Below are 12,248 nucleotides of genomic sequence, written 5' to 3'. Positions count from 1 at the left end.
CACGCACACACACATACACACACACACCAGTCAACAAGTAAAACTCATTAATGTTTGACAGCAGTAATGAAGGTTACCCTAGAAACTGCTTTTTCTTCCTCACCCAAGAAAGTATAAAGAAAATATAAAAGGTCCCGGAGACCTGGCAAACATTCTTCTTTTTATTTTTTAAACAAAAATGAAAAGAAATGAAGAAAAATAAACGAGTCGAGTGTGTTACCAGGGTTAAGAGCTATAAAGCCCAAAAACTGGCAGTGTTTTGGCCTAGGGAAATTTACAGGATGCTCAGAGTTTGCAAAGAGACACGAGCTGGCTTCTTATTTGAACCTAGATTGCCATGGCTGTAAAGAAGAGACTCCAGTGGATGTGTGCCATTCTGTTTCACACTATTCACACAGTCGGAAACCCATACAGCAAAGTGTGGTGCACCTGGTATTGGAGGTGATACTGCAAAGGACTGGCAGATAAAACACATCCAGCTCAATTTTGCAAAGAACTAGAGGTTTGCAAATAAAGAGACAAGGGCATTGACTGGTTTATGGTAACAATTTAGTTTCAATAAATCTATAAACGTGTCATAAGTAACATATGTCGACAGTTATTAAAAATAAGGAATTTACAACAAGCCTTATGACTACTTTCTGACAGAGTTTTAGACTGTAATAAACTGTTATCTTCAAAGCCATTGATACATTTATATGCGCTTTTATGGGTCCTCAAACTAAGTTCGGTGTAGTCTGTGGATTTGCATTAATCTCAGCATTAACTTGTGTGTGACTGCCACTAGTTTCTACAGAACAGGCTATTCAGTGCGCTGTGCAGAGGAATGCGGTTGTCATTTAATTGCAGTCTTCTTGCATCTAAAGCTGAAGGAACACAAAGCCACTTTTTTAGGAACAATGGCTCAAAACCTGGTTCCAGGAGAGCGGGAACTTTGCTGTATCAAATCCTGTCTCCCCAGGTGTACCACGCAGTGGCCTGAAGCCTAGTCTCCTGAAACTAAGTTCCAAGCCAACACGTGGCTTCTTGTTCCCTCAGCTTAAAACGCAAGGTTCCAAAGGGAAAGAGAGAGCTGATAGGGTTGAGAAGGAAGGGGCAGGCAGGTGTATGTTTATTAACTGTGGCAGCTTTGCCAGGCTGCACCTCCTTAGCTGAACTCCAACACTGTGCTAATCAACTTCAGCTTAATAAACTCTAAACACTGCCAGAGCTATCATCTACCAAAAAAAAAGTTTTCTTTTAAAACTAATATTGGCAAAAGATAAAAAACAAATTACTTTGCAATCAAGAACAGCTGTAAATGATAAAATGACACTAAAACTCCAAGGAAAACATAAACAGAAACGTGGGAACCTGTTGTGACATGCCATAAAAAGGAAAAAAAGAATAAATCACAGCAAATCCTACCGTTGCATGAATCGTGCTTATCATTACACACACTTATTTCACTCTGTTTAGTCTAGAGAAGACAGCAAGAAAAAAAACAAACTATTTTATAAAATCACATAATCTGAATTCAAAATTAAACAAATATTATGAACTAAAAGGAACTAATTTAACTCTTGTCAAGTTCATTTAGTTTCCTGTTAAAATTATAATAATGCAAAAGAAGAATATTGCTATTAATTCTCTATAGAGGAATAGAGAATAATCGCTCCTCCTCTGGTCTAAAGAAAAGTATATAATTCTATTCTACAAGAAATATTTCATAAAAATTAGGAAGTTATTTTCCAATGAACGCCTCTTGGTGCTTTAGAACTGTGAATACCCTAAATACTAACAGTCCTTCAACTCCATAGTCGAAAATATACATGTATAGTGGAAAGATCTCTGCATATCATTGGGCTTTGAGATTATGGATGTCACTGGTTAAGTCCGCCACTGAAGATCTTTTAAATGTTCCAAAAAAAAATCATGCACCTGTGAATTCAAAAGCCTGGGTTGTTACACTTTATTTACTTAAACACTTTCTTTAAATATGGGATTGAATATAGTTTTCTCCTTGGTTGCAACACATCTGCTGCCGCTGCCAAGATGCCTGAGAGATTGAGATGCTATTGCACCTGCCAGTGTAAATAAAACTAATTAAATTACTATTGAAGGAAGTGGACGAGCCAGACCTCAGTACTGCCCCAGGGCGCAGGGCAGTCAAAGACAATGACAGACACTGGGTGGACTGCCAGCTGACCGAGCCCCGTTTCACCCAACAGAGGTCACCATTCTGGAAGCTGCGTCCAGGGAGGATATCCAACTGGGAGAAACTGGCCATGAACCTTACATTTACAACTAAAGAAAAAAGGGTTCTCGCTTTTTAAAAAGGAGACAACGTGGTTTATGAATGCCTGTAGGCTTGTAATGGGGATGAGGCACAGAGGGAGTAAGAAAACAAACACCCTGCAGTTTAAATTGATGCCAAGGATCCTGCTGATTCCCTTCACACAGTGCTGGGCAGTCTTTGACCCACACATTGCAAAGCGGGGTATAATCAAATTAGTACACATTTAATTACAAGACTGATGGCCCCTCACCACCAGCGTCTAGCTATTAAATGAATGCGGCCCATCTGTGGCTGGTCTGCCTGGCTCTTTGTTAATTCATGTGGTACTGGTTGGGCTCTCTGCATGCTCCAGTGGACACCGCTCTGTAACCACATTGTGAGCGGATGTTTAATTATTGCACAAGGCATCTTCAAACAGAACAGGCTCTGGTTCATTGTTCATCTGCCCCTATGTGTCAGGCTAGAATATTCCTTTTTATAAACTGCGTCCCCTTAGTTACACTGTAACAAGCTCTAAAATATATGCCCGGTAGTGTAATCGGTCACCAGCTGTCAGCACTCTTCCTCTGTGGATTTTTCACAACAGCGGAACCAACACATTTGAAACAGCAGTGCCCTGACTATGGTGTATACGTGTAGTGCTGGAAGGAGGCAGCGTTTTCTTCAACTTCTGTTCAGTTGTCTGCTGAAGAAATGCACTTGCTGTTCACCGCTGGGTGTCACACACGCTCATTTTACATCATTCGGACGTCGTTTATATCTGAAAAGAGTCTCCTTCTTTTTATCCATGGACAAGGGATTGGTGATCCATGTGCTATTATTATAGACTCACAATAGGAATGAATCTAGGAGGGATATGCCCTCCCATATTGATCAACAGATTGATTTGTTTTTGTTCATGTCATGTTCTGAAACTTTAAATCTACTAAACTTAAAATGTCATTAAAACTTACAGGAAGCAACTCAGATGCATGCACAACTGCTAAATAAACAACTGTATTTCTTTACTGCTGGTTTGTATGTGCAATTAATAATGTGTCATGTTTCACCTTTATAAAAGTCTAGTACAAGCTTGTAGTATATCAGCCAGGTTTTTTGCTTGTTTTTGACAATGCTTCATTTTTCTTTTTTTTTTTTTGTCTAGAATTACAACAAGGGCTGTGCAAACTTTTTATTTAAACAGTGTTCTCATTTATTTCACAGATTTTGGTAAATGTGTGGATTTTTTGATGTTGTAATATAAAACTGCTGGACCCTGGACGATCGCGTATAAAAACAAGTAAGTGGACACAAGTAAAATGAGCATCTAGAGAAGCAGAACTCAAAAGATTTGAGAAGCCAGGACTGTCACGGCAAAATGGCATAATAAATTAATTTCACATAGAGTTCCCATTGACTAGGACTAGCTATCTCCCTGCATAACAAGTTTCAACAGGGAGGGCCCACACAGAAAACAGCACAAGAAAACACATTGCTAGATGGACCGGCTTAATCAGTTTCTGTACAACTTCATCCGATAAGGTTAAGGATCTTTGTTCTTTATCTGTTTGGAAGCACTTTGAACACGTCTTAGCCTTTTAGCCAGTGAGGACAAAGGAGCCAAGGTGGGATTAATCCCTGAGCCAGGGGTCACTCAGTCACACTGCACTAGGATCAGCTTTTTGAGACAGGTTGTCTGACAAGCAATCTTAAGGGAAGGACAGTCCAACATAGAGACCAATTACCTAAGGGACACGAGAATTAGAGAATCAGCATTGTGACAGAATAAATAGGGAAATAGAATTGGGTAGGATCACCATGGCACGTTCTTTGAGTGTTGAAGGTAACCCTGCATACTGAGTTGTGATTTCTTGGTGTCCAATAAACACCAGAAAAACACTGGAAATGGTTACATGATTCATGTTGACTTCACCCTTTCCCAAAAAAACAAACAAACAAAAATCATTGCATTGATTCGTTCTGAATTCTTTAAACCCACCCCAACTACTGAGTGGCAGCAAATTCCTACATTTCTATTGGAGGATTGTAACATGCTTGCGAGATTTAAAGCTATATTACAGTTCGATGGGGAGTATTTACAATCCTTGTCGGATTTAAAACAGAATTGAAAATTGTGGTGAAATGTAAAAAAATGCCTAAAGACTCAACCCCCCCCCCCCCCCCCCCCCCCCAGAAAAAATATGCCCATGAACAAAAGGGTTTCGTTGTGGAAGACAGCAAAGGAAAGAAGGTACAATTGAAGTATGCAATACCGTCGAGTTACTATACATATTGTGACAGAGAAAACCACCCAAGAATTTTGGAAAGTAACCAAAAAAAAGTATATAAAAAGCGAAAGCAAAAAAAAAAGATAAACATAAAAATAAGCACCGAAAAATGTAATTAATAAAAACAAAAAAAAAACAGAAGCCTAATTATAACACACTCAAATCAATTAAAACAAACCACTTCTTTGTCTAAAATATAGTGTGTGAACAAAAAGCAGGTATGCCTTAAGTCAAGTTCTCAAAAGGGCAAGGATCCAAGGAGTCCAATTGGCATTAATGACTTCTTCCAAGGTTGTGGGGTCACATTAACAAAAGGAATGACTGTGTGGCAAGCTTGACTGACACTAAAAGAATGGGCATGGCCATGGATAAGGAAAGGGAGGAGGTCAGAAAGATAACAGGGATAAGTCACTGTATTGTCCTGTAGGTCAGCAACAGGTCTTTGTAGATAATCAGTGTTTTCCTGCCAGTACAGATGATCAAGTAAGGACCTATGCTCTTACCACTACCAGCTGGAGCCAGTAGAGTGTTGAGTGAATTCAATGCAATAGTCAATGCAGGAGAGCATCAGCAGTTCTAGCCTACGAGAAGACCCAAGCATGCAGAGTAGTGAGGAGTTTAAACTGCATTCACTACACAAGGAGCAGACAGGCTGGTATGGGAACTGCTGAAGGAACAAGAGAACAATCTGGCTAGGGATTGACTCTCCCTCCTTCCGGCTGGGGAGGATGTGTGGAACAGCCACTTGGCAAGGGCTTGGAGGAAGGTAACATGAGATATACAACCAGCCGGAAGTCTTCCATGACAGTGCTGGAAATATTAACTTGTCCGAGACATGCCGTTTCCATTGTTTATGGTACATAAGGTGATTTGTAATGTGACCGGGAGACATGATCTCAGCTGCAGGATTAATATGATTGGTGGCTTGCCTGCCCACAGATGCTAAGCCATTTTTATGGTTGGGTGTTAATGAAGGTTTCTACCAAGTGGTTTAGACCGAAAAATGCATTTCGGTTTCCTATCATGGTTCTTCATGGAGAAACACAGTGAGAAAGAATATATCGGGAAACTGTCAGTTCTCTTTGTGTTCTCTGTAATGTTTACTAAGGGGTTTTACGTGGTAGGTTATTTGAAAATGAGTTGACCCCCCCTCTTCTTTTTTTTTTATTGAGTAAGGTCTTCCCCAGCACTACCCCAGGCATGACATGATTAACTGGAACTTATTTCTTCATCCAGTGCAACAACAAACATCATCCCCACAGGCTGTGTCCATGACATCAGATAATGTCTGTTCACATCCCCTGCAAAACACCCAATGTGACATTCAGTAAACCACAAAAACAGATTTCCACTGATGAAACGGAAGGGTACACAAAGGACTCCTCTCCTTCGCCTGAACCTAACCGGGAAGCTGTAATTTAAACTTGACTTGCCAATGGGCGTCACTCTTGTGAATAATGAATTGGCCAGCATTGTGTGCAGATTACCAGTTCAGAGCTCATTGGAACTCAGCAAGAGGGCTTGCTGGATCAACCCTAGTCTGGTCACGTCTGTTTCATATATTATCATTTATGTTCTGCTGTTACCATTTATACCCACTAGGAGGTGCTTCGTGAGCTTTTATTCCATCACAATCCATTGGGGACAGGTAAAGAATGCAAGAGCTTCAAAATTCCACTCAACAATGGCCAGTGACAGAAGCATGAAATCAGCTGTCCAATTTCACCTCCCACCCGGTCTCTTCATTAACTCACCTAAAGCACAGAAATGTACAACACAGCCCAATGTAGTGGATTACTGATGATTACCAAATCAAAATCTCTGTTATATAAGAATGTAACCTGCAATGCATCAGCCACTGTGTCAGTATTTAAAAAATACAAACCCAAGAAAAACATATTTTTTGTGCAAGAATCCGTCAAACTGCCAAACTATGGAATGCCTTCCATATTATAATTGCACCTTAATATCATTTTCTTATTAAATGGACCTTTAAGCTGTCAAAATCTGCCTCCTGAAATTCTATATGCTGCCTGCTGCGGTACAAGCCTCTTTCTGTATGCATTTGAAAAGTGTGTGCAAAGCATTCCTTTTCCAGTCGTATCACAAAATGACATTTGCAGCTTTTTATATATTTATGAATTCCGGATTCTGTTTCAAATCTGCGTGCCAATAATTTGGATGATTTAAAAAAAAAAAAAAAAAAAAAAAAAACACAAGTTCCCAAATTATTTAAGCTTTTGTAAAGTTAACCAAAGTAGATTTTAGGTAGCACAGAAATGTCAAGCAAAGAAGAAAATTCTTTCTGTATGAAGCAGACAAATGGGCACACACTTGGCTGACGGAGGTGCCTGGCATAATCAAGCAGGCAACTCTGGCTTGGGGAGTCACTGCAAAATGAACAAGCAGAAGCATTTCAGGTGAGCTAAAATATGCACTCATATTTAACATACAGAGGTCAGGCATCTCATTAAGAGTATTTCTATTATCTCTGGGCTCCACCTGTTCTCAGTGCATCAGATTGGGTTCCTGAGCTGCCTTTTTGACAGTACTTAAGATATAATCCAGCAAGAAGCTTGTCCACTTAACAGGAGGAAAGTAAATCAAAGTTGTGTGACTTTCATTCATCCCACGCAAGGAGAATTCGACAAGTCAGCCGCTAGACTGTCCTCTAACGTCTCCCAGCAGGAACGACAAGCGCTTCCTGCTTGCAAGAGCTCTCCCCCTCCATTCAATTGGGAAGCAGAGCTTTCACTGTAAGCAACAGAGCCCCGACGATCGCAGGCTGAGTAAAAAGTGGATTAGTATGATTCCTGGCAGTGAGAGGGCTCAGCCTGCCCTGGTTCTGGGGGAAGAGAGGAAATTGCCTGCAATTTGTAATTGAGGAGAACTGTTAGAGCAAGCAGCAGGGGCTCTTGCGTAGCCATCTGATGCCTCCAAGTTCCAGCAATGTACCCCCTGAGGGTCGAACAAACTCAAATGAGTCACAGCTTTCACTGAGGTCTTGTTGAATTGTGCTGGTAGTACTAGTAACCAGCAGGATCCTGGCTCACGCCCTGCCCTATAGTAATACCTTTTTTTCTTGCCTTTTTACGACTGTGGAATATCAGAAATTAACTCAAGATGTTAAGACACTTTGAACATCTTTGTCCTGGCAGCCAGCAATAACACAGTCCCTCAGCAGGGCTTGGCTCACAACCCAGGTCGAGAAAGTTTTTGTCCTTTCATGTTACAGATCCTTTACTGAAGCGATGAGCCGGTCCAGTCTATGGAGTTTTTTGACGCTGAACCTCTTTTTTTCTGTGAAATGTGTTTTAATCGTCTTGGGTTGTGACCCGCGGGAGATGGAACTTTCTCAGTCTTGACTCATAAGATCACACGGTTTGAGAATATAGTGAAGGAGTTTTTAATGAGTTTCACCTGTGTGCATGCTATACTGAGATACATGTGCATGAAGATAGTTGTTTCAATAAGGAGTTTCTAATGGCTAACTCCCAGCTACATAAACACTGCACTCAGTAGAAATCTTGAAGGATTATGGCAGTTATTCTAGATTTTTCGCACAGCAGAATAGAAAATACTAATGCGCTCCACACCCCCCTTAAATTGAAATAGTTTTTACATAGTGCATATATCATTCTACCATATTATCAAGTTCCACTAAATCAGATATTGGTCGTTACCTGCATACTGTGTCAACCCTGACTGCTATACAGATGCACGCCTGCACATGTCACAGTTGCATTACTTTGACTTAAAGTTTAAACACAAACACAGCAAGTGCTACACTGGAGTCTGATAGTCTGGCTGTTTTTCTAATAAGTCCATACGGAAGCAGTGTAGGTTTCATTTATAGGACCCTTCTTACAAGCAATATAGAATGCTGATTTAATGAAGCGCCCCTGTAACACTGATGCTTTTTAATTATTAATCATTGCAGCCAGATTCAAACAGTGCTGGCATGTCAGAAAACCCAAATTCACTCTTAATTAGGGGTTTAAGGTCATTAAATGGCAACCGTTCGTCACACCAAGTTGGGCTGATCTGCTTACTAATTAGCTACCTGCTGTCACTCCAAAAGTGTCCTTAAGCGTCTTATTGTCCCCAACCCTTTTCTTAACTCAGGAATGTTCTAAATATATGACCTTCTAGCGGAAATCTTTTCACAGTTCTTTATGGGCCACTTCAAATTCTGTGTCCTAAATAATGGTATTAGATATCAACAGCATTCTTTCAGTAAGGAATGCATTTTTCCTCCCTGGAGTAGTCAAAGTTAATTGGACTACACTTAATTGGGCTCAACAAGGCATCAGCAGGGTAATGATAAATAATAAAGATGCAAAACGGAAAGAAGAATATGTTCAACATTTAAATGACTTTTGCCCTTTTTCAGATCTGCTTAAAAGGAAAGAGGGTAACTTTTACTGTAACAAACTTGCCGTAATTGCCTTTGATGCACAGGTGGCTCACTGAGGACATGAGGGGAAAAAGAAAAAAACAAGAGCATTTTTTTATGTTGAGTTAACTGGGTTATGATATAAGGAAAGCAGCATTCCAGTTTGGTACCATCAAGATCCCTGATTTGAATCAGCATTACAGGAGGGCAGAGCTAAGGCACAAAGTCAATTCCCTGTCCTGGCATTGGCCGAGTTTCTTGGTCTCTAGTTCTCCTGGACACCTCCATGAACTCGGACTCTCTGACAGTAAAATCACCTCCTTATTATTAATGTCTATTAGCGGCTTGGCTGAGTCATAAGCAGAGGTTCAGTCGATCTAGATCTGAGCTACTTTTCCCTGGTACCACCCTTCTTGGTGGAGAAAGGGGTGGGGCTGGGGTTTTACTCCAGTCAAAGTGATGTCACTTTCAGGAGTTCTAAAAAAACCACAGGAACATGACCTCATGTCTGGAGATCCCATTGTTTTTCAGTTTTATGTTGTCCCTGTAGAATGCACTACACCCTCCAATATGTCCCTCCACAGAACAAAACAAAAACAACAACGACAACAACAATGTTGCAGTATAGTACGTTTACAATTCAAACCATTTCTGGAAACGATTGAAGGAAAGAGAATTCCGACAGGCTGTAAGGAGCAGATGTAAGGATTCTGTTGCACTCCTGAGTTCCATCATGATATCAGTGCAAACCCCATGCTGGGTGAGAAATTATGGTATCCTACTGTACAGCAGCACAACCAATCACTTTTAGAAGCTATAAGAACAACCGACCTTGTACCAGTGGTTTCCGAATGGCTTTTGGGATAGACACGTCACCTGTGACAATGATTAACGATTGGGAAGCAACTTAACCGAATGGGTGTTGATGAATCTTTTCTTTTTGTAAGGGCCTGGAGTCTGTGAGATTTTAGATCAGTGACACTTTTTGTATTTTTGTTATAAATATCCCTAACCCCACCTCCTAATAAACTGCTGTAGTTACCAGCCAGGCTTTGTTTATTACTGTTTACAGGTGAAATCAAACATACCCAGCTGTTCCCTGTACTTATATCTTACCACTTACCACTTACCATACTTACCACTAATAAATATTTCGCTAACGAGAAATTGCCATTAGTGTTAAACTGTTTCCTTACGCAGTAATAAGATGGCCAAGGACTGGTAAGTGTCGGAAGCCTGGTACTCACCATAATCTTTCTTGCAGTACTTCTTCATGTTGATCTTCAGCTTTCCTTTGGAGGCCTTGCAGTAGGAGTCACAGTCTGGTGTAAAATCAGGGGAAACAAAAAACACACAAGTTAGGTTCCATATAATAATAATAATAACAATAATAATAATAATAATAATACACAGCTTGAAATACCTTAGATTCTTACGATACCCATCTGCCAGATTCAATTGTGTAGGACTAACTGGGCATTCAAAGGGTTCTTGCCTGGTAAACACTTTAGCTGTCTGCTGGCCGCCTCCCCGTCTAACATGAGACCCCCGGGTCTTGGTTATTGTGCCATCCAGGTCTTTTGAGAGGCATCCCCCCCCTTTGACAAAGTGGCACTGTGGGCCTGATTAAGGCCTATAGAACCTTCATTGTTACCCTTCCCACCCCCCCAGACCCTGGCCTGTGTCAGACTTTGGCATTCATTACATGTCATTGTACAGGGATTTAGCGGGAAAAGGGTCACCGGTGAACAAAAGGAGGTCAGGGAAGAAATTGGTAGCCTGTGAAGCATTAGCAAAGCTTTCTGGTGTCCACTCCAGTGAAGTGAACAAATGAATACCTCACTCCGACCAAGGGAAATCGCTGTGCTGTCCCGCAGCAATACCACAGAGGCCAGTTCCAGATTACCACTTTCCCCACTTCTTTTCCCCTGCAGCACAGCGCAAGAGATTTGTGAGAAATTACTTTGCATATAAATATAAGGCTACAAACACACCACTGCAGGCTCTGTGTAATCCTCCAGCAAAGAGGTTTATTGATTGCCTTCACCATGTTGTACCAACGCCAAGGACCTTTGTAATAGAAATCTGTGACACCAAGTCAAACAGAAAATGAAAATGATTTGTTTCTTTCCCTCCTAGTTAGACTGACACAATTCAGATTGCCAGATTCTCTCGCAATCTTTCTCTTTTCTTTTCCCCTCCCTGTACATTGTAATAGCCCCTCTTGGGTGTGTGTGTCAGGGGAAGAGAGGGGGGGACCTTTCAGGCAGACCTGAATATGAACAAACTCCATTGTTTTGTCCGCCCCTAGGTCCATGCCACCCCTTTATTTTCTTTTATGTTCTGTGTGAAAGAGGTTGCCAGGGTAACAGGAGAAAAAGAAAATAAGGCCAACAAAATAAATAAATTAGAAAACATTACTAGTAAATGCTAAATCAGCCCTGGAGACTGTGGTGAAAAAAATTACAAAATAAATGAAATTAAAGGAGTCCATATCTGATCTGTTCCATTACCATACAATGGGGGGTGAGGAACATTTTGGGCTCCTCTGTCCCTTTGATATCGCCATGAAACTTTCTTTGATAAATCTCATTTCTCTTTAGAGAACGAGCTGGAGCCCAAAAACAGGACAGCGAGGCCTGGAAATACCCATGAAGAACCAGTCCGCCCACATCGTATACACTTCTAAGAGCTGGGTTATTAGTACTTACTGTACAGTACATCTCACAAGCACACACAGTAGCTACCTCCCATTCTAGAGGTGTGGATGGAGTCCAGAAACTCATCCAGAACAAACAGGAAGAGTTTTTAAAAGATTTCATGCATTTTAAATGTCTCAGAACTACGTGTTATGGTGACATTAAGTTATCCTAGTGCTGCTCCCTACAGGGAAATACATGTGGACACTGCGGCACAGTAGACTGGTCCACTGTGGTCCTCTATAGACCCTCCAAACCAGCTTTTGCAGACCAGCTCACCATAACCTTTACATTTAATTAGGGGGTTCATCCGAGATGCATCTGAAATGTCATTTCCACTGGTATGCTGTGCCCTTCAACTTTCAGTACTGTGCATTATTAATTAGTGGATACTCCAATATGTAGATTGTGGATCTGCATATATACATCTTATAGAAAAGTGACAAGGCGAAGTGAAAAGGCCTTTATAATTGTCTCTCTGATGGGAAGGAAGGAGGCAATTCCTACAATTGGGAACGCGACGGAGAACCGAACTATCCAGTAAGAAGACCAATATGTATAGTACTGTATGCTGTGCTCAAAAGACTACCACGTGTCACCTCTTCAAA

At 40.9% G+C, this 12,248-nt stretch overlaps 1 protein-coding gene across 2 annotated transcripts in view; it reads right to left on the bottom strand.

Moving 5' to 3' along the window:
- Positions 1-12,248, bottom strand: part of LOC121296345 (netrin-1-like) — a 67,180-nt gene that overhangs the window by 7,280 nt on the left and 47,652 nt on the right. For both annotated transcript variants that reach the window (XM_041221798.1, XM_041221797.1), the window contains exon 6: positions 10,189-10,263. In XM_041221798.1, coding sequence (XP_041077732.1) covers positions 10,189-10,263 — 75 coding nt within the window. The remainder of the gene's footprint in view (positions 1-10,188; positions 10,264-12,248) is intronic.

This window comes from Polyodon spathula, chromosome 21 (assembly GCF_017654505.1).
Source record: "Polyodon spathula isolate WHYD16114869_AA chromosome 21, ASM1765450v1, whole genome shotgun sequence".
NCBI classification, from domain to species: domain Eukaryota; kingdom Metazoa; phylum Chordata; class Actinopteri; order Acipenseriformes; family Polyodontidae; genus Polyodon; species Polyodon spathula.
Note: the sequence above shows the minus strand (reverse complement) of the source record. Positions and strands in the feature narration are given on the sequence as shown.